Source organism: Xiphias gladius, chromosome 14 (assembly GCF_016859285.1).
Source record: "Xiphias gladius isolate SHS-SW01 ecotype Sanya breed wild chromosome 14, ASM1685928v1, whole genome shotgun sequence".
Classification (NCBI taxonomy): domain Eukaryota; kingdom Metazoa; phylum Chordata; class Actinopteri; order Istiophoriformes; family Xiphiidae; genus Xiphias; species Xiphias gladius.
The window spans coordinates 13,256,199-13,279,479 of NC_053413.1; the positions used below are offsets into that span (position 1 = coordinate 13,256,199).

The window sequence follows — 23,281 nt, forward strand, 5'->3', positions numbered from 1 at the left end:
TGGAGTATATAAATCAGAACATGACAAAACAAAAAGGCCTAATGAATGCTTATTGCAACACAAGTTGTCCAGCTTGAAATAGTGTGACTGGTTTTATAGACTGTTTTCTCGTTCAACACGCTGGTTCATTAAAATATCACATTATGGATTTACCCCTTGATGAAATTAAAGATTCAACAGCCATATGGTGCAGATTGCATTAAGTTTAATAAGAAATCATATTGTATTTCCTGTTGGTGGTTGTTAGTTAAAAATCTGTGCTTTGTTCATTTAAATCTGTGGTTTGGTTGGTGTTGTAAAAATTCATGTGCAATTAAATGAGATACATTCCAATGTGCAATTTCATAAACATCCTTGCCTCTAAACTCTGCTAACCTTATATCTAAGAATATTTTTTAGATTATTTCATTCTTAAAGCATTTTTTTTTTCTTTTACAGATGAGACAGGACACAAATGTTGGTAGTGAAAGAAAAACTTTAGTCAACCATTGCATTACAATATACTGCAGTTTACAAAAATTCAAAGCTTCCTCGCAGTTAGACAAAGAGCGTCTGAGGAGAAAGAGGTGTGTTAAAATATCACGTCATACATACGAGGATAAATTTATATCAAAATGACCCGATTTAATTCCCCAAGTTGTTATTCTTTTATTAAGGCACATACGGCAGCATTCTGCAATTAACAGATTAAAGCAACCATCTTGCATGCGAGAACAATTTATCCATTGCCATTTTTCAACAAAGTCAGCTTTGGGATTGAATCAAATCAATTTGGGCTTTCATCTGCATTCATAATAAAACCCAGCAATCAACTTTTAACGCTCCACTCTTCATGGTTTAATTTAAGGCATGCCATTTCTGCGTGGGAGGCAAAATATCTCAGCAACACACAGTCCCACAACTCACCAGATCAAGCAAAAGAAAAATAAATCAACACAAAAACAATGAACAATCCTATCAAAAGCAAACAATTTATGAAAGCCTCTACACAGTGAATAATGAAAATCAATAAATCAACATAACGGGACAGTGTCTGTGTCCCATTCTGTGTAAATACTCAGTGAAATCACAGACGCACACACATTCAAATTTTCTCTCTCTCACTATTTATCTAACTCCTACTCTTTTGCCATACCACTTTCTTGCCCCTCAGCCTCCTCTTGCTGGCCTCCTGAGTTATCCTAAGTATGTTACTCTGCAAAGGAGTGTGGTTGTGCCTGGGGATGTTTTGTGCCTATAATGTACTGAACTCATCCTTCTCAGAATACATCTGAAGGGTGGATTAAGCTGAAATACCCCCACCTGTTTTTGTCATTGTGGCTGACATACAGAGGCGTATGCTCTATTTTTCACCCTAAAATGAAAAGTTAGAACTCTCTTACTCACTCTTGGCATTGTTCTCTTCCAGCAATCTTTGTTGTTTTTGTTATTTTGTTAATATCAGAGCCATTGCAGGTAGTGGCCAACAGGAGGAGCTGACAGGCCCTTTTACTGTCTCTTACATACGTCACATGAAAGCAAAGAACATTTACTGATACAGTAAAAAAAAAAAAAAGTAAATCATTGTCATATAATTCTACATTTAACAGAACTCTGTCAAAGTGCACAGTTGGGGCTCTCAGTTACAGAAAAACACAATATATAACCAAGAAAGAGATACATTTAAATACAGGTTAAACAAAGAAAACAACAAAAAAATTAAAGTTATATTCACAGCAATATCTCTACTCTATCAATAACAAATATAATAAAAGGTGACTTTTACTGACCATGAGCCACTCCATCAAAAATCCTTGCCATTCAGAGCTCTTACCCCCCCATGCGAGATATAGCACTGCTACACACGCCCCCTTAGCTTACCAGTAAACACATATTAACACATACATACCTGGAGGTATCTATGGTTACCCCGAGTTACATCTTTACATGTAAGTGTACAGGTGAGAGGTGCCAGCATCATTGTGAAGAGTTCTGTTAAGAGACGTTAGCAGTTGTGTAATGCTAGAGCTCCATGACAAACCTCCGTGGCTCCAACACATCTAGACTGAGTCATAAAAGTCACATTCATAGATACAGACCAAACATGCAAACCTCTTATTCAGAGCAGTCTTCGAGTTTGATCTACAAAGGCTTCTCACATCTACAAAACCACCCACAAGCCCAGTACACCAATGAACTAACATTGATATGAAACAGACACACGAAAACTACAGATAATACAATAAACATATATATAAAATATAAAAAAGATAAATGAGTATAACTTAAAAATAAAAAATAAAAATAAAGAAAATGTCAGTAATGAGTATAATAAGAATAATTCTAAAAAATAAAGCAACATAACGCTTAAAATGGGATATCAATGTAGAATAGAAAATGTGAGGTGATGACACACTAGAGCAATAAAAAGGGAAAGGGACTAGGGTGATAAATGGAAGGACATGAAAGATAAAAGGAAACAAGAGGACAGAACTACCAATGGCTATGTTCCAATATTATGGTAAAGGCTCTGCTTTTTATCTCTTCTCTTAACCCTCGGTGAGAGCAACTTATATTTATGACCAATGATACGGTGGGAGAGCAGCTGGCTGACTGTTTACCACATTTCTATCAGCTCATTTTTAGTATTAAGAAAAAGAGCTAAAAAACAGAGGACAGTACATATTTAGGTTCTTTACCAGTGCTGTGCTGCACTGTACTGAATGTACACATCTGCGTTGAGTGCAGCAGGTACAAGGTCAGGTATCTGGCCTGGCTGCTCATCTTTCAGTCACAAATAAAGTCATACAATTTTATCTTCTGCTGGCAGATGACTCTTGACTTTGTACGGATACTTTTTCAATCACTGTTTTTGTTCATCAGCACTGTCTGTGATCACTTTAGCTCGTCAGCGTCCTAGAATAAGAGCACATTGTTGGGAAGTTCACTTTCAAACCGATGACCTGCTTATAACCAATATCACAGTAAAATCAATTATAAAAACGCAATTACGTTTTTAGTTTTAGATTTTTCAGTTAGTATTGAATCCATAGAAGCTGCAGGTAAGTAAGCTATAAACCATGGCCTTCTTCAGCGAATCGAAGCTGAAGTGTAATCACTAGACCTACGCAATGTACTTTGGTCACATGATGGGCTACGGTTAACAGCTCTGTGAAAAGCTAAGTACGTGAACCTTGAGTTTATAATATCTTCCTACAGATACGTGTTCCACAGGTTAAGAATCAATTTATACTCTCATTATTTGCAATCTGATTGAAAATCATTATCATAAACAGTTTTCTTTAATTCTGTTATGTGATTCATTTCTCCCCAACCTTGTGCAGTTATTTCTAATGCGAGACAAATCTGCCATGTTGATCTGACTCCACTTTATCTCAATTTCTTAAGTCAATAGCGTCATTAGCATGATCAACCACTACGCATTTCCACAGAAGGGCTAAAACTATGGTACACAACAGTAAAAGTTTCACAGCACCACAGTGACTAATGCTACATGATGCTGTGAGAAAATAAATTAGCTCAACGGTACTGTATGATAAAATGTGCCTGTTCTAAAGAAGTGTGTGATAAAGAGTTTAAGTTTCAGAGAGTTAAAGTTCTTTGTTTGCGCTCTCATGTGAGAGTGTGTGTGTCTGTCTGCGTGTTGGTTTATGGTCAGGGCCTGTGATACTTGTCATTGTAGCGGTGGATGGTCACACAGCCATGGTAGGAGATCGGCCGTGGCATGGCAGCCACTCCTGTGATGATGCCCGTTGACGGGTCATAACACAGGATGGTGTCTGTAGCTTCGCCATTTTCCCCTCTGCCACCAAGGATGAAGATCTTCCCGTTGCACACTGACATGCCACAACTCTCCTGCAGGGAGACAGAAATTAGAGGTTGCGGGGTCACAGAATACAAATCAAGGATTCTTGCTGCTGAACTCTAACAGTTTGCTCCCTGAGTGCTCAGTATTTCCATTTAATCTATTACCTGTTTGTTAAAGGTGTGAACCACATGTATCCAGTAGTCCTCTGCAGGGTCATAGCAGAATATGGACTTGGTGAGACCACCACAGACATAGATCAGGTTGTTGAGGGACACTGCTGTGATACAGCGCTTAGCGATGGGGATGTTGGCACGTAGTAACCAAGAATCTGTCTCTGGATCATAGCATTGCACCTGTGACATACAGTTACATAAAGTTAGTTGTGTTTGACTGTGTTAAAACAAAGAGAAGAAAGACATACTATACTGTCCCATGTGATGGGAACACAGCTGTTAAGTAGAAAAAACTAAAATATACATAGCTCATTCTGTGATTTTACTGACTGTTCTGTGGGCTGACTTAAGCCTGACTCTATGTGGTTTGAATACATTCCAAGCATTCTCTCGCACATCTCTCTTTAAAATAGCCTCGTTTCAAACAGTTTTGTCTCTGACTACAGCTAATGTGAACAACACAAGCATAGGATCTCTCTTCAGCAGGTGAAGACCTTTGGAATCAACGTAAATGACCCTGTTATGAGACTCCAGAGATAAGTAGCTCAAAGGAACTCGAGTCAGCCAGGCCATGTCGAGGAAAATTGTCAGCAATGCAGTTAGAGAAACACAGATTGTTAACTTGTATCAGACCGCCTCTCTGCCTGTGGATGTGTAGTTTCTAGCCTGCACAGACACAAACAAACACACCCGTTATGCCATGGAGGAGAAAAAATGCTTCTATTGAAGTTTGGTTCCTGCTAATTCCACTTTCTTCCTGTTTACTACCAGTTACACTGCTGTCAGACCAAATATAATGAAGCTATTCCAGGGTAGCCTGTCATTTATCTTATGCTTAAATTCCTTATATTATTGTTACCCAACATTTACTCCAAAGTCTTAATCTTGGTTTGTTACTGTTACCTTTCACAGTAAGTATGTTTATCTCAGTCTGAAAAATGGTTAGCCTGCCTCTTCTTGCTATCTTGTTCTTCTTTCTGTACCATTCCCTTTTTCCATCAGTAACATGTCAAAGCACGTCAGCGCCATCTCAATGAGTAAATGCGTTGCCATTGATCACTCACTGATGTGAAATTAAACCTGAAATGCTGTGAGATTAAAAACTGGGCATGGAGATCATCATCAAGATATAATCAATGCAGTAATGCTAGATTAATCAAGATCAACTAGACAAACTAGAATAGGGCTATCACATCAGATAAACTGCCAATCAGTGACGTTCCTGATTTTGTAATGTAACTCATGTCTCGCCTGTCTCTTTTAACAAGCTAAAAATGTTTAGTAATCTAATCTTGGAAAATCAGGAAGCTTTATTTTATTAATGAAAAATGCATCTTTCAAGGATAGGCCACAACAGTTGACTAGGCTTACTTTATTTTTTCAGTTGCCAGTAGAAAGGTGTAGAAGTTTGCCCTATTAATGTTTCATCATATATCTAAAATAAATAATCATGCAGAGTAGGTGAGCTAGATCAGGCAAGCACATGCTGTATGACGGAAAGAAACAGACCAGAAAAAAAATTGCACATTTTACTTAGCAATTTTTCTTCTTTAAGAAGAAACTGTTAAGAATTATCTGAGTTATCTGACACAAAAAGCACCTCAGCTTTCATCACTCTGTGCTTAAATGCATGGTTGGGGGAGCACACATCCGTTTCCAACCTTGTCTGAGCAAGTTTCATCATCAGGCCCTCCTCCAATGACAAAGAGCTTGCTGGCACAGCTGGCCACGGCGGGGGAGCTGACCGCCTCTTTCAATGGAGCCACCTCTGTCCAGCGGTTAGAGAAGGAGTCATAACACTCCACACTGCTCAGGCGGCTCTGGCCATCATAGCCGCCAACAGCATAGACCTGAAGACAGACACACACATATTAGGATTAGAGGAAGCGTTGTAATTGCAAGATTAGAAAATCTGATGTGTGCCACAAGCTTTTTACACCTTGAGAGTTAGGGATATTACTAGTTGAGTGTACTTGTGATGTAAACCTTTCTACATACACTATGAGCACATAAATACACACAGTCATTGTTCAGTATAAGAAAAATGTTCTTATTCAAGCTTTCTAGTTCATGAATACCATAGTTTCTATGTCAGCACTTAGAGACCCACTCTTTCAGGTGCAGTAGAAAGATGACGTACAGCTTCTGAACAACCACCATTATTCCTGTCCTCGTTGCTCTTACTTCTGTGAACACTGCCTCGCATCCTGCAGGCACCAGTGCAATTGTGTAACTTGAATGTCAACATTACTTCCAGTCACAACATAACAATACCTTGAGCAACTGTTGTGTCATACCTCTGCGAGTGTCTTGGAGTTTTACAGTGACTCTGTCACCTACTACAAGGGTGTTCATATCTCAGATTTCAGTAGCATTTCCGGGTTAAGATTCATGCTCCAATCGCAGTCTTGCAGCAGAACATCAGCTTTTGAGACTGTGTTGTCATGTGGTGTCACCCTAATATGTTCATTCCCATTATAATGTACAATTCAAACTAATATTATCAGTCAGCCAGCCACACTTTGGAAATCTAAGATGTTGTTTTTTTAATTTCCTATTTGGTTAATAAAATTCTGTCAAACGAACCTTACTGGAATTTAAAGCATTACAGGCTGGAAAATTGTGTTGACATAAGATATGCTCTCTAACAAGTTGCTTGTAGTTACACATACTACCCTAGTAGAGTACAAAGAATGGCAAAATGAGAAAAAATTGGAAACATGAGCCCTGAAGAATGGAGAAAAAAGTTATAAAAGGGAAAATGAGTTTAAAAAGGTGGTGAAAGGTAGAGATTTATGGTAAACTTCTGTCTCCTCAATAACATTCTCTGGAGGGAGTTCATGTGTCGAGAATACAAAATGAGCAGAATTTCTGGCTATGAGCATAACACTGCTCATCAACAGACTGATCTTACGCAACAGAAAGCCTTCAGGCAGTTCCTATCTCTCCACAAAATTTGAAGCATAAACAAGTACAGAGGAGAGAGAGAGAGAAAGAGACAGAGAGAGAGAGAGGTAGAGAAAAGAAAGAGAAAACAAAGACACAAAGAAAGATGGAGGGAAAAGGGGGGAACAAAAAGACAGAAGTCACGAGGATATTTGCATTCAACACCTAGGCTAATTGATAGTACTACCGCCTTTTTTAACTGAAAAAACTGATACAGGAAAAAAACACTTCATCAACTTTCTCTAATATCTCAGATGGTGGTTCTAAAGTAGTTTTGTCTTCGTGTGTCTATATTCATGCGTTTTCACTGACAACAACATACCAGTCTTGCCTACATTTGGAGGAGTGCATTCACAGAATAAGACTACGGACGCATGGATCAACTGAAAACTGTTTTTTTTTTTTAAAGCCTTTGTTGATATAGCTGATAATAAATGTTGAATGCAGGATGCATTTATGAAATGAAAGAGATGTAAGAGAAATAAAAGACGGATAGGAAGAGTATATGTTACAGAGATGTTAATCGGTGCAAAATGACCATGATTAGAAGGATTTTTTAACAGTATCTTTTTCTACCGGCCTTAAAGTGTTGGTTCACCAATATAACAATTCACATAGATCACTTATTCCAAGCAATACAGATTTTTGCTTTGAGACTTCCACAATAGTATTTTTTGTAGTGCTAATTAAAAGTAAAAAAAAACATGTAAAATGAAACCAAGAGTGAAGTTTCTTTCTAGAAACAATATCCTGTCCGTAGGAAAACTAGTGACAGTGAAACCAAAAGTTAAATTAGAAAATATTATTTTTCATTTTTGGGTGAACTGACCCTTTAATGCTCCACTGAGGCTATCCAGACACTAGTTTGAGTACAGTATTGGTAAGGAGTGGGGGGTGGGGGGCACTCGGTCACTTTTCTTTTCGCTCTCATCATTCTGCACTCACTCGATAAAACAACCCATATGGTTTCAATACACCATGTATGTGTAAGTATATCAATATATAGGCACATTCCACATTAGCTCCATGATGGTACCACATACTCTATACCAATTTGAGGTACATCGCTATAACATAAACACTAAGCCAAACATGATTCATGACTCTCTGCTGACACACTTACTAGCCACTGGGCTAGCACATTGGTGGCTTATTTTATGACCACATTTAAACACTGACAATGGCTGAATGATTAACAGTTTCCCCAACATGCAGAGATGTGAGAAGTAGTAACTAGCTAGAGAAACACAGAGAGTGAGTGACTTCGGGGAGGAAACAACATAGGAGAATGGATTGAAAGAGAGAGAGATGGGCTGATAGAAAGAGACAGAGAGAGAGAGAGAACGAGTGAAACATGATGATAGATGAGAACAGCCGTCACCAAGTGCAGTCATAACAGAGAGAAGAAAATAAGTGGTGACCTATTTTTGCTTACACTCTGTGGAAACAAGACCAGTCCAACAGGACATCATAGAATGCAGGACACTGAGCAGAGTGTGTGTGTGTGTGTGTGTGTGTGTGTGTGCTCTTGTACTATATACTACTACTTTATACTATATACTTTTGAGAACCAACTTTAGAAGTTTAGACTTTAAGTCACAACCAGGAGTAAATGAATTAATATGGTCAATGTAAGGTCAGCAAGTATACTGTAGTAAACAAATGTAAAAGTGCATGCATGCATGACCTTTATACAGGCTTGTTTACAACACTTGCTACTGGAGCATCAGTGCTGCACTTTAAAGGGGGAAATTACAGACTGAAAGAGGAAATGACTGGATACAGGTTCAGGAAGAGAGGGAACTGAATTCTGAGGAAAAATGACATCACGGATACATCCTAAAGAGATGCTGTACATGTTTGACATAAGAGGACAGATATAATCTGGAATGAAATTCATAATAAGAAATATTCGCTAAAAAGGTTTTTCCTGACCAATCTGTAAGAAAACAAGAGGAAATGAAACGGGATAAATACCACAGACAACAGAGTTCTGAAGGAAAATTATAAAACAAAGAAGGAAATGTGAGAAGGGGGGGATAAAAGAGAAGGACAAAACAGTGTGTGTGACAGATACAGGCAGCGGTTGGATAAAAGAGTCTCTACTGGGATTTAACATCTCCAAGAAATGTGGTTTTCCAGAGACAGTAAAACATATGTGCGTAAGTGTATTCATACTGTCTAAGAACTGTATATGTATCAGTGCTTGTTATATGTTGTGTGTGAAGCCTAGCCAGTTTAACTCCTAAACTGCAGGCCTTGGACTTAAGTATAGAGATACAATACATCTTGATCCTATGGCTCAACAAAAACTTGATGTCAGCTGCGGTTAATGAAGTTTAAACTTGGTTTCCTACAAAGCTCTATAGTGAGGTTAAATAGGAGCCATATCAGTCAAACTTCTTTTCACCATACCTTAATACACGACTCACTTTGTAGTTAATTACTGGCTTTTATAGCCCCAGTGTGACCATCCAGCTGATTACCTCACTGCTGTGGAGGACCGGTGTGTAATTTGATTGAACACACGTGTGTTTGTTGTTTTTGTGGCAAGGCAACTGTGCAGTTTGGGTGTTAGATTGGCCTCAAGCAGACTTCCAAAAATTAAAAAAAGTATGTTTGCACAATCGCTCCAGATTACAAGAACCCGTCCTGAGTCATGCCCTTTTCTGACAAGGTAAACAAAGCCCTGAATATTTGTACTTGTGTCTATGTTCTTTATGTCTGTGTACAAGTGTGGCCACTTGTACACATGAAGGCTAAAGCAGACACACGACTATTTGCGAGTGGTATGTTAGCCTGAGTCATCTTTGGTAATGCTCTGCCTGCTTAAACCAAGATTATCAATGGCTGCTCCACTTTTACATAGCACTAATAACAGATAATTATAGTTCAGACCAGTGGTCCACATTTTTTTTTGCGTTACAATGGTCTTTACAACCACAAATACTACAAATTTAAATGCTATGCAATGAAGACAGGCTAGACTATGTGGTTTGAGAAGATTTCTTACCACAACATGTGGTAACAAACATTTTACAGGTTAGAAATATGGTTATTTAACCTAATGATAAGAGTTTGCTTTCTTGTAAATAGACTGCTGTATTCCATGAACATGAACAGCCTTGTACTGTATATATTTATAGAGTAAGTGTGTTAAATTATGCCTGTGTATGCAAACACAGGGTGTGTTTACAGGCTTATCAGGAGTTTTCATTACTGTGTATGGCCACTTCGGGTTTATGTGATTGAGCAGAGACATACGGAGCATGATACAGGCAAGTGAACTAAGTTAATCCTTAACTTGGAAATGTGAGGTGCTGCCTCCATTGAACTCCTACTGCCCTCAAACAAGAATGTCCACCGGGCCTTGCAGTACACACTGTAAATAGTACCAGCTCAAGAGTATAATCAGTGGGATTAATGATCAGCTCACATGTAGGCATTAACTTCACTCAAATTTCATAACCAAACTGTTGTCAGATCTCTTTATTTAATCTGACACTTGACATATAATATATATAGGGGACTAAAGATTAAGACATCAGATATATGATAGAAATGGTTATGCAAGTGTTTAAAATTTCTTCTACAGATATAAAATAGAGATTTTTTTTTTTTTTTTAACAAATAACTCAAAGTGATGGTTGGATTATTTTCCATGTGTGAGGTAGTTAATGGGTGACATCAGCTGGGCTCTTCCCGCAGCTGACTCAATTTTTTATTTACCAAAAATAAATTAAAGTCAAACTTCCGTCTTTCTGTTGAATCTACTCCTGTATATCCAGGATGTGCTAGAACCAGTCAAACAACCCTGGGGCAACAATCGGATCCACACCAAAATCATATGCCGTTCCTTGTCACAAGGTGCCCAAATAAACCTCAAACTCAAATTTCTGTAAGCATCCACCGCATTTTCCTATGAAACCAAACCATTGCCTTGTTGCAAATGTACAGTGTTTGAGCGTTTTCAGTAACATTACACATATTTTATGATCTAGCAAAACCATTTCCACTGCAAACTTGAATGTAAACATGATTCCTTCACTTATTTTGATTACACAGCAGTATTTTCCTTTTCATTAGGTAGACGAGACAAACTTTCCCACAGAGGCTCTATAGTTTGAACTAAATGAAACTAAATGCTATCAATAAATCATAAATCAATTCCTCCATCAGAAGCCTCCACTGTATAGTGGGGTTGTCATGCCTCCTAATGCAGAAGCAGAAATCTTGCTTGGGGTCGTGAGGCTCCCTCCTTACCTTGCCTAGTAGGACACCCATCTTGTGTCTCCAGCGGCCTTTGTTAAGAGAAGCCACTCGGATCCAAAGGTTGAGCTGTGAGTTATACATCCACACATCCCTGCTGTTGATACGACCACCTAAAAACACCAAAAGACAAAAGTGCCAGACAATAGTCAATATTCAAGACTCAAGTGCAGTTTGACTAGAAGGGCCAAAAAGTAAATTTAGCAAACAAAATTTAATTGATCAGATATAAATGATAAGTTTAACCCGAGCTGCTCTTGGTGAACAGCCAGCTTTGGATTGTGTGTTTACGTCAAAGTAATCTTTATCTCCTACCTAAGTGTCTTATCTGACTTTGACCTGAGCTACATACACTTAACATACACTTAAACACAAATGGTACCATGTTTGATTATGTATGCACAGGTGTTGAGTAACCATCAGTTTTTAAATTACTTTTGAAGCGTAATGAGGATCTTTGGCAGCTGAGAGCTAAAGTACGACTAGTACTACATTATGACTGAGTGCCTCATCTGTTGTCTCTGGATAAACATGCGCTCTGAGAAACAACAGTCAACAAACCTGGTTACAGTGTGACCCAGACACATTCTCAACAAGCCCTGACACGTGCCCCCCCACCTCTCAATAAAAACCCCAACACGCCATCACCAAACACACACACACACACACACACACACACACACACACACCTGCTGTTGATTCAGTACACACTGGAGGAAAAGCAGAACTGATCTTTTAAATATACAGTGAGCAGCATAGGCTAACTTTTAAGCATGAAGGAAAGGCAAAGATGTGATAAAATGTAGGTTAACTGAAAAAAGTGACAATAGTAAAGATGAAGAAGAAAAATGTTTTCTAAAGACATCCAAAAAACTAGAGGAATGTTTCAGGCAACGTGTTATCACTGCAGGGCTCATAAAACCAGTAGCAGTTATCTGCTGGCTTTTATCCAACAAGTTCATAAGAAGTATATATCGTGGAGCATGTGCGTAGCATGGATACCGACAAGACTCAAGCACATAAACACAAAGGTCCACGACAATCTTTGTTATTTCAAACCAGGATTTAAATTGATCACATGGTGGTGGTAGCAGTTAATAAAATACATATTATGAAAATTAATAAGAACAATTCTGCCTTCAAATTAAACCACTCACTTTAAAACTTGATGCCCTTCCCGGAAGAGCAGTTTCTTACTTAAAAACAGGTATTAATACCTAGTAATCTCCTGAAACTAAAATAAAAACAATTCTCAATCCATTAGATTTTGTTGTGGTAGTGTCTGTACGCAACACATGTGGGTGGTTCTCTGGAGCAATGATAAAGGAATAAAGAAAACCTGCCAGTGTAAACAAAGCTGTCTGGGACTCTTCTGCATTCACATGCAAACAAAGCAGGGGGTTTTTGTTTTGTAAGACAGTTGACAGACTAGATATGTGAGGGTAGATATCAGGTTAGTGTTTTATCCTACCATTAAGTAAGGAGACAAGAGAAGGAAGTCATTTACCATTGTGTCTGCTCAATAATCTGCTGGATAGTCAAAGAGCCAGACAGTCTACTGCCCTTGAGCCTTTTGTTTTTAAAAATCTGCATTAGGAAACACATTGTTGGAAGAAGTGCCACTTCAAAGAGAGCCTTTTAACCTAGATAGCTAGTTAAAAGAAGTATTTTCTCACTAAAAGCCTCAGTTGGTCCTACCAGCTCTGATGGGGAGGACCACTGCTGCTAATCACTGTTTTTAAGGAACAAGAACCATTGACTTTGGGAGGTCCCAATATGATTTGTGTGACAGCTTTCTGAGAGTTACACTTTGCCTATAATTACATGCAGTTTTACTGCTAATGCTAATGATCTAGTTCAGTGTATTAGAGAATTCCTGTTGTTTGGGAAACAACTAGAGAATTCAGACTAACAGTGACTATGAAAGGTAACTCTCTGTAAGGTGTGGGGCAAGCTCATGTGTTTTACTACTCAGCAGCTGATAAGACATTATCCAAATGTATTTAATTTCCTACAGTGGGGTTAGATAGCAAAGAGACATTTATTTCATATCGCCACATTTAACCAAACATATTTCACCTTGTGACATCAGATCATAACTGCGATCCCACTGACTGTAAACTGGGGGTATTGAACTCAAAGTTTTTCTGTGTTAATCCAGTATACACACTCTGGATCTGAAAAAGTGGCTCATTACAATGCTGTGGATGTGAGACAGTCAGCAGTGGCCAGAGTCCCTGTCCCAGGACAAAAATAACTTAGAGGTTATGTATACACAATTGAGCCGCATCATACTTAAGACCATAGCTAACTGCAGCTGTGCTAGTAGCTGGAGGACCTCCAAGGTATTTGCACTAGTTCCCACTGTGAGGAGGGGCAGGCATATGTGGGAATGTAATGAAGAGAATGCAAGATAAAAATAAAGTTGAGATAAAGGGATTAAATATATCAATGCAGACATGGCAGCAAAGAAGGAAAATGGGGAAATGAAGATCATAATATGCTATAAAGTAGTAGTGTACGTGTGTAAGTCAGAGAGACGTGGAGGGAGGGGTATGTTGACCTTTCCAGGCAGCGCTTGTCCTCACACACGTGAGGACTTGGCACAGTGAGAACATAAAAAAAGCATAAACACTGCGCACTCTTTGCTGAAGGGAATAACATTCTTTTTTTCTCTATATATCCTTCTTCTCTATATCTTTCAACAGCTGTTTTTGTCCAGCAGTGTCTTGTAGCTCATATAAAGCACGTCTCAGCATGAGCAGGCCTAACAGGCACATTTAAAGTTGTGTCACTCCATTTTCTTGGAAATAATTTCACAAAAAAAGAAAACAGAAGAAAGAAAAACACTTAACCTCTTCTCCCTCAATCCAACATCCATCCGAAACTGCATCTTGTACACAGCACATATTAAAAACAATGTTTACCTTGGCAACTACCTTTATTCTAACCTCATTATTTAAAATTAATGACGTAATGATAATTTCTTGTTTAATTTAGGTCTTTATTCACCAATGGAGGCTTAACCCAATTCTAAAATGCAGCAGCTTTGCCAGGAGGCAATTAGCGCAATAATATCTCAACTTCAGGTTTATTTTAAAATAATCAGATCACAACTTACTAAAGTAGTCTCAAATTTTAAGGGGTTGTTAGATCTTTGTAAAAAGGGGATCCTAGAAAGCTGCTGAGCAGAAGTAAAAAGGTGATAACCCTGATGATTGGCCAACAGGAAGAGGAAAGGACAGAGCAAACCAATGAATGTCACTCTCAGCACTGAGCCTGGAGAGTGCATCCAGATGTTGCTCTCATATTTTCCTTCAACTCAAACTCAAACAGGCTGAGGCTATAAAAATAACACAGGCCAAACAGCCACCGTGGCCTTTTCTTGCCACTCCATTGGGAGATTAACTGGCAGGTCAACCACAGACACACACAGACTATGTCCTTTAAGTGAATTTTAGTTCTTGGGTATAATGCAATCTTACAATAATTAAGAGAAATTGGACTTTATAACAACCAGGAACACACTGAGTCTAACCACAGAAGAAGCAGATGTATAGTATAAGTACCAGGGCTTGAAATTTACTTGTGGATCACTAGCCATTATGTGGCTCATTAATTAAAAGTTACTAGCCATTCTGAATTTCCAATAGCCAAATAGTTTTTGTTGAAATAGAAAAAAACTATACTACCACTATCTAAACTAAACAATACTTCTACTATCTATTTTTAAGGAGTAAAAAATAAAAGGCAACTTGCTTGGAAAATTGTGGCTGAAGCACAACATGGAAAGATGTACCGATATTTAGAATTTAATTCTGTATCTTCCAAGCCATCTGTAACTTCACAACATTGCCAACGTTAATATATACCTGCACATTGCAGTTGGGCTTGTATTCATTTCAAGCCTTGGTACTACTTGTCAGGTCTTACCTGACACAAGGATGTCGTTGCGGAGGGCACAGACAGCATACTCCGACTTGGTGAACTCAGGCAGTTTGGCCAATGATTTCCACTCTCCTGTGACTGGATCATAGCATTCAGTGTAGGGCAGGTTAAAGCCCCCCACCCTCTCACAGCCACCAACGACCACAATCACCTCAGAGTAGCCAGTCGACCTGTACAGAAGAATTGGGAGGAAGGTCGGGAGAGAGGGAGACACATGTAAAAGATGGAGGGGAAATAACAACAGCTGAAGATATTTTAAAAACACAAACACAGGAAGAACATGTTTAAATTAAAAGGCTCCTTACAGGGATATACAGACATGGTATCTAATTAAAATGTATATCTGTAGGCCTATACAAAGTTCAGTTTACAATCAAGGTATCAATTTAGGGTACAACAAAAACTGACTTTGGAGCTCGGTTTCCATGATCACAATCCTTTCCTATTTGGCTGGTCAACACATGCCAAGAAAATGACTGAATTTCATACTGGGGAGCAAATTAACTCCAGCTTCTGTCCATATTGTACTATTTTAAAAAATGACACCAGATAGATAGATAGATAGATAGATATACACACATACACACACGCACGCAAACACATATATCCACCAATATATTACACAGACGGGTGACAAATTAAAGGAGACACCAACATAAAGCAACTTAGTCAGGTGTTTGGCCACCACGTGCCACCAGAACAGCTACACAGCTCTACAAGTCTCTAGACTCAACTGCAGGGGTGGACAAGATTCCCTCATTTGGTGTTTTGATGATGGTGGTGGAGAGCACTGTCTAACATGTCGGTCCAAAATCTCCCATAGGTGTTTAATTGGGTTGAGATCTGGTGAATGTGAAGGCCATAGCATATGATTCAAATTTTCTAATTTTTATATTCATCAAACCATTTAGTTACCCATCATGCCCTATGGATGGAGGCATTGTCATCCTGTTACTCCACTATTTTTAGGTTTTTCCTTTAATTTGTAACCCATCTTTGTATGTATTTACAGTATACACATATACACATACACATATACATACATTTACATAGATAGTCAGTGCAAATGTGGCACAAGAGATTGTTGCTCTGAACTTTCCCCACATTTATCTGTCTGTTTACTGTGAACAAGGAAGAATATAGGTCAGACACAGGTAGAGGAAATTAGGCTTGTTTCAGATACATGCATACATCCATGAAACAGTCTAACCCAGTCTAGCTTTATGTGCGTGTGCACGTGATGTGTGTGCGTGTGATTAATTAGATTCTGGAGGCTTCCCAAGAGAAGAGAGGCCCCGGTATAGACACAGAATGGGGAGAATCAGGCATCTGTTTTGAGCAGGAGAGGATTTGGCCCTCGGGGCAAACGCAGCTGACAGCATGGAGACTAACTGCCTGATTGGTTTCCTACCAGATCTGCCTGGATACTCACACAATACACCTGACATACACGTCACAGAGCCTTCATAACTGTCAACTGGCACCATGCCCAGTTGAACCCTTTACAGCAGGTCTAACTCACAAAGGCAGGTGTTCCATTGCTTGTTTTTTACAGCGGGCTACCATATGGTCTATTTTGTATAACATTCATAAGGTTTCAATCAGTGCCAACCTTTGCCCTTTATCCGACATTACATTGTAACATCCAAATGAACACTCTTCAACCAAAAAAAAACAAAAAAAAAAACACCATAAATAAAAGACCATTTGCTAAATAAGTATAAAGTGAACAGGTGGGGACACTCAGAACCCAAACATATCAGCAAGGTGAGTTGCACTGCTGGTATGATAACAAGACTCAACATTTAATGATTGCTGTTCCTTGAATCACGTCTTTTTTTCTTTGCCTTCCAGCGAATCAGTCTGTGTCCGAACATGCGCTGCCTACGTATTTATAATTTCTATTTCAAACCAGGGCTAGAAAACACAGCTCAGTCAATGACACACTTGTCTTGTCGAGCACAGTAACACTCGCTGTCTCTCCCTCTCACACACAAACACTCACATGCACACATTCAACAACAACACTGCCAGGAGCAGAGTTCATGTTCAAGTTGTAACCTCTAGCTATAGACTGTCAGATAAAAGATCAACTAAGTACTTAAAGAAGACACATTTTCTAATCTCACTCATCACTGTGGAATACATGTTTTAACCCAACATAACAACAAAAAACTGTCAGAAAAGATCAAACAAAATTGGTTCCCTTTTTCAATAAAAACTAACTGGCGCACAACAAAGCAGAGAAGAGGCATCCAATCATTCATATGACTGCAGCACAGCATATACTCTAACCATTTAGTCAAACTAAAAAGTCATACTACTTCCACAGGCCAAAAATGCTCCTTGAACATTTTCCTTTTGTAAATAACATCTAGATTTGATGATCTTCCTTCTGCCTTCCTATAAACTAAATTAACATTTTAGTTACCTGCGTGGACGAGTTCTGGGTGACATCATTTCATTTCCTAGCACATGATAGCGCCTGGCCTCATGGAGAAGCTGGTAGCACTCTGGAGCATTCTGGATGATTTGGTCTCCCTCCACTGTCTGGACAAAGTAGTTTGGGTGCAAAAGCGGCAGGCGCACATGGTGCAGCAGGGCCTTCAGCATGGGTTTCCTGTGCTCCACAATGTGGTACACCCATCGCATCACCGCCTCGAACACCACCTCCTCCTTGCCAATGGACAGCTCATCACTGCCAATGTATTCTTCCAGCTCTTCTCTGCGTAGGTCGAGGAACTCTTCATGCTGAGCCACCTCTGAGAAGTTAGCCAAGGCATAAATGCGGCAGCGGCTGGCTAGCTGCTTCAGGGAATGGGCATCTGCGAATTGCTGGATGCCAAGGCAGTTGCACGGGTCCAGCTGGTCCTCCAGGAACTTTGCACAGGCATCACGCAGTGTGGTGATCTGGAAGAGGCTGGAGGTCTCAAAGAGGAACTGGACATTCTCAGTGGTGATCTTGGCGCGGCCGGTGTAAACGTAGGTGAGGAAGGAGTCCATCGCCTCGGCCAGGATGCCATTGATCTCCACGAGCATCTCGCGGCTCTCACGGTGATCGTTGCAGAACATGGCTCTGAAATAGGAGGAGCATGCAGAGAGCACAGCGCGGTGGCAGGGGAACTCGCGGCCCTGCACGCTGATGACCACATCAGTGAACAGGCGGCAGTCACGAAACTCATTGAACACCTGCAGGATGCCCTCTGAGTGGGATGAGCCAGAACAGAAGTCCAAGACATCCTGGCTGGCTAAAGTTTTGGAGTCAACCTCAAACACCTAAGGAAACAACAACATGTATAAAGATTTGTAAAATCTGTGACTTAGATACGTTGAGACAAAAGCTGCAAGACAGAAAACATTGAAAATGTCTTTTTGTTTGACAGCACCTTGCGTTTGACAGCTGGTGATTCTCTGATCCCAGAGTCCTCCCTGTTCATCCTTCTGCCCAGAATTAACACCATGGCTGCCACCTTCAATGTAGACCTTGTCTTAACTTTAAGATGACCTGATGATAGAGAGCAGGGAGTACAGTACTATTACAAAAACATATTTCCCCAAAAATTTACTACGTACTATTATCAAGGCATCCTATCACATGTGGTGGTGGTGGTGGGGGGGTGACCAAAAAGGTCAAAAATTCATAAACAGAAACCTATTGAATCACTGTCATACAGATTGAGAACATTCATTGCATGAAAACAAAGCTCTCACAGAGCAAAGCCACAAAGCATGTGTACAGAAGTTGGAGAAAACATATGGGTCGCGCAAAAAATTTTCTAAAGCCCTGGGGTATTGCTAGAAAACATCTAAGAAAAGTAGTTCAAGGAATGAAATCTGAGCTGCCCACAAATCTGCTTGACACTTCCTCTAGCTCACATCTGCTGCGAAACAGTTGTTCCCTGCAAAACAATGCACTGCACGAAACAGTAGATGGCAGAGAGAGACAAGCGGGAGAGAGGTTGAGCAACGGTTGGAAGGCCAGCCTACATGTCCGTCAGGTTTGTTTTGAAAGAGAGTGGGGGCTGGGATGCTATCACACTACATAATCATTGTCTGAGTAACAAGTTACTGATAACCTTGATTCATGTTTTCTATTTAAGTCAAATCTGTAGTCTTGAGACTTTCAGAATAGGCAAACAAGGTGCCCCATGATATACACTTTGTTCACGTCCACAAAGACTGTGGCCAGGTTGAGGATGAGGAAGACCATGTCTGTTTTTATCCGGGACAGCCCATTCTCAAGCTCTTGAAGACATCTCATCAAGACACTAAAATCGCTCATCTATGGCCACACTGCCTCTGTTAAAGCAGGCAGCAAGTCTCGCCTTTGCTCCTGTGAGTTCATTTATCTCGGGTTATTTTTAACTTTAGCTCAGCCGCAGCAGACTCATCCTAATCACGTGCGTTATTTGCCAGCACTTGAAGTCATGTTAAACAGAGGACGGGTTTAGCCAAAGGTGTCTGACACATCAAAGATTTGCTTTGTGATTAATACCCACTGAGGAGGCGTACAACAAAACAACTGAATTGAAATATGACATTTATTGCATTATTTAAGTATTAATTATAGACAATCATGTAAAATTTATGGCAGAAAACACTATGAGCCTCGGTTTATTTGACAAAGGAGACTTGCCTCATGCCGACCGTTAGCCCTTGACAACATAGGCTACTGAAAAAAACAGTGGCAGAGTCGTTGTTTTCCTCAATATACTGTGACAAATTCAAACGGAAAGCAAGAAATAATTATAAATCCATAACTAATACACGGTAAGAACATCCTTTGCTCTAGATAAAAGTTGTTACCTTATGCAGACGTTTCCAGATGAAGCGCCTTCCTCAGTTACAAGTGGATGAAAAAAACAAAAAAACAAAAAAAAGATGGGGAAAAACAAATGTGTATCCTGAAAAAGTTTATGGTTTTTTTGTCACAATATTTGCCTTCGAATAGTTATGAGAAAGAAAGTAGGCTGTAATACAGCCGGGACATTTTGACTTTCAGGTGCCGACAAAAACACAAAGAACTCTGACTAGCTAACTGTAAACACTGAGACCATATATACTTGTCAGGCGAAAAAAAAAAATTCCAGCCCACTGCGCCCGCTCAGCTGGTGCTGCTGGTGCTGCTGGTGCATCATGGTTAACGGAGTTCGACTGTCAGTGCCGTCGCTACCTTTTTGCTCAATGAGAAACAACACTTCCCAAACGCCCGCAGATCTCCACGTGGCTGTCCTTTGTTTGCAAACAAACGCAACCCTCGGCGGAGAAAAAGTTCACAACAAGACGTGACGGCGGCTGAGCAGCTAGCGCGACAAGATACCAGTTTTAGAGCATAACTTGTATGAACGTGTAGAGGCCGGTTAGAAAGACATTATTCACCGTAAACCGTAGGAAAACGTAATTAAGTTCAGTGTAAGATATATATAAAATAATAGTCAAAGGAACGTGTTTTCATATGGTTGTTATTTAGACATACAGTGGCAAACGAAAACAAAATGCTTAGTGTAAAGGTATAAGAGCTAAACAAATAGATATAACTGTAACGTGATCCTATGGACACGTGAAAACAGGATGAGAGGCAGTATGCCACGCTTTTTTTTTTTTTTTTTTTTCAGGTGTGGGGGAAGGAGGAGCTTTTCTCTGGAGCAAAGCATAACACACAACTTCCTTGCCCCGTTGCGACATACTTCGCAGAGCTCCCCACCGAGTTCCCCGAAAGGCCCCACGGCACTCACCAGTGACCCAGCTTAAACTGTTCTCAACCACGTGTTACTAGTTAAGGGGAGAGCTGTGCCCTCTGCGCGTCCCACTTAGGTCGCTGAAAAGTACAGCAGGTAAAAGAGCAGTGTCCCACTTAACACATGGCACACGGCAGAGACCGAAATAAGTCCCTCCGGCCAGGATGTCTGAGTCAGGACCGTCCACCACCCTTTCCTAAATGAGCGAAGAGTCTTGTTTACTCTCCTTTACGGCCTGAAACTGCCAAGTCAGCCATTCGTTAATGACGGACGTCCAGTAAATTTGCCATAGGCCAAAAGAAAATCTGGATTTTAGTGTCTCTGTAACAGAATTTGATTTTTTTTGCATTGTGGAGTGTTTCGAAACACTATTTAGACAACAAATTTACAAACTATATTTTGAATTAATATAGAGAATGTGAAAAAATATGTTATATACATATATTTTTGGTGGCTGGTAAAAAAAAACTCTTGGGGTGGTGGGTTTAACTGAGGGAATTTGGACCCATGACCTCAGTATTTCCAAAATGCTGGGTACTGCTCTCGCAGTTACATCTTTGTTTATTGGAGGGCTACTTAGAAAACGTAAAATATGTATATCACAAGTAATGCCTTTGGAGAAATTCAATAAATACGATTAACACACAGTTCCGAGGAGTCATTTATGATGCTGTGGTCTGGCTGAGTCTCCTGTGCCGATGCAGCAGCTGCTCTAGTGTATCAGAGATCTCCCTGTACCTCAGCCCGTAGAGGTAAGGAGCAAACGCCCTGGGTATCAACATAAAAACACACATATTGACTGTGCTGAGCCACACATGAACATCTAGACTTATATTATCCTTCTGGAACAGGAAAAGCTCCAAGGTGAAAACAAAGCCAGGGGCAAAGTAGAGCAGGAGCAGAACACCATGGGCGAGCAGGGTGACTCGGGCCCTGGAGAAGCGACTCTTCCAGATGCCCTGGGTCCTTGTTACCATGTAGAGCCGAATATAGCAGTAAAAAATGAGTATAGTGCAGATGAGTGCAGTGACAAAGAAGAAGATGTAGATCCCCGCAATGTTCTGGACCTGAATGAAGCCGAGGGAGATGAGGACCAGACAGGCAGGCATCTTTTCAAGGATATTTCCCCTCTCCACCTCCATTATGATCACCAGGGTGAAAGGGTACACAGCTGCCAGCACCCACACCCCCACCAGTATGCGGTGGGTGCGGGCAGGTGGAAGAATGTCATGGTAATGGAGAGGCCAGCGGACAGCAGCATAGGTGTCGATCACCATGAGTGTGACAGTGAGGATGGCACAGCAGTAGGCGGTGACAGTGACAGCTGTGACCAGCTCACAGACGATCCAGGGTATCTGAGCTCCCACCGTGTTACAGACCACTGTGGCCAGGTTGAGGATGAGGAAGAGCATGTCTGCTGTCAGGGTGTTGGCCACCAGCAGGTAACGCGTCTCCCGGCGCAAGGCACGGGACAGAAAGATGCATGTCAGGAGAACAGGGTTGGCTAGCAAGGTGGCCAGAGTGATGACTGTGGTAGGGATGAAAAAAAATCCTAGGTGCCACCTCCGCAGACTCTCAGCCCACTCCTGTGTGAAGTTTGAAATCAGTACTGATGACGTCATTTTGTGTTTGACTTATGGAGGAGACACAGATGCACTGACTGAGATGTGATATGACGTGTACTTCCTCCAGCAGTTTCCTGTCGATAAAAACACCATAAATTAATATCAACAATCAGACTGGAGCAGCTTAAAAATGATTTTTTTATTGAAGCCCTCATCACAGTTTTGCTACTTTTAGGTAAATTAACTGTGTATATGAATACAGTATTGGGCTGTTCTATAAGATACCATGATGCCTTGCAACAAAATCAATCAAACTTTGACCTAACATGGACATCCACATGAGGAAGAATAACAGCAGTAACTACATTGTGAATTATGGTCTTTAAACAATCACTAGGTGTTCTCATATCCATAATCTTGATGTATTGCAGGCTAAGCAAACCTGTAATATATACATTATATGCATTTGTGCACCACTTTAGCTGATTCCATCTTGATTATAATTACATTGATATGACTTTTGTAATGCTCCTCTTACAGTAACTTATAGCCCAGATTAAATTAGTTCACTCCAGATCTTTATTAACACGAGCAGTCAGAACCTTCCCAAAATTTAAATATGAACTATATATAGTAATGGACTCTGCCCCTTCAGTTACATATGCTATCTGCTTTGTTGCAAAAACAAATGCAAATGAAGAGGCTGAAGTTGAAAATAATCAACTTCATGTAAAAAAACATTAGAAAATATCCATTTAACATAATGCATAGCAACATTACAACTGACTTAAGTTGTAGTTTGGATGAAACTATCTTTTTGGAAATATTAATACA

At 40.0% G+C, this 23,281-nt stretch overlaps 2 protein-coding genes across 2 annotated transcripts; both read right to left on the minus strand.

Moving 5' to 3' along the window:
• Positions 1-457: 457 nt before the first annotated feature.
• klhl24a (kelch-like family member 24a) lies at positions 458-20,226 on the minus strand. The gene is made up of 8 exons (XM_040143777.1): positions 19,951-20,226; positions 18,531-18,649; positions 17,576-18,420; positions 15,130-15,314; positions 11,191-11,309; positions 5,643-5,831; positions 3,973-4,161; positions 458-3,855 (listed from the first exon to the last, which is right to left on the minus strand). Exons 2-8 carry the CDS (start codon positions 18,603-18,605, stop codon positions 3,655-3,657), a joined length of 1,803 nt encoding a protein of 600 aa, XP_039999711.1. The 5' UTR covers positions 18,606-18,649; positions 19,951-20,226; the 3' UTR covers positions 458-3,654.
• A 1,318-nt stretch (positions 20,227-21,544) lies between these two features.
• On the minus strand, positions 21,545-22,504 carry LOC120799462 (probable G-protein coupled receptor 148). The gene has a single exon (XM_040144693.1). It carries the CDS (start codon positions 22,502-22,504, stop codon positions 21,545-21,547), a length of 960 nt encoding a protein of 319 aa, XP_040000627.1.
• Between the last annotated feature and the right edge of the window lie 777 nt (positions 22,505-23,281).

Excerpts from the sequence above, each read along its gene's own strand:
- klhl24a (XM_040143777.1), bottom strand. The coding sequence starts at position 18,605 with ATGGTGTTAATTCTGGGCAGAAGGATGAACAGGGAGGACTCTGGGATC. Across the intron at positions 15,315-17,575 it reads CCCAGAACTCGTCCACGCAG|GTCGACTGGCTACTCTGAGG; the intron begins GTAACTAAAATG and ends TCTTCTGTACAG. Across the intron at positions 3,856-3,972 it reads TTCACACCTTTAACAAACAG|GAGAGTTGTGGCATGTCAGT; the intron begins GTAATAGATTAA and ends GTCTCCCTGCAG.
- LOC120799462 (XM_040144693.1), bottom strand. The coding sequence starts at position 22,504 with ATGACGTCATCAGTACTGATTTCAAACTTCACACAGGAGTGGGCTGAG.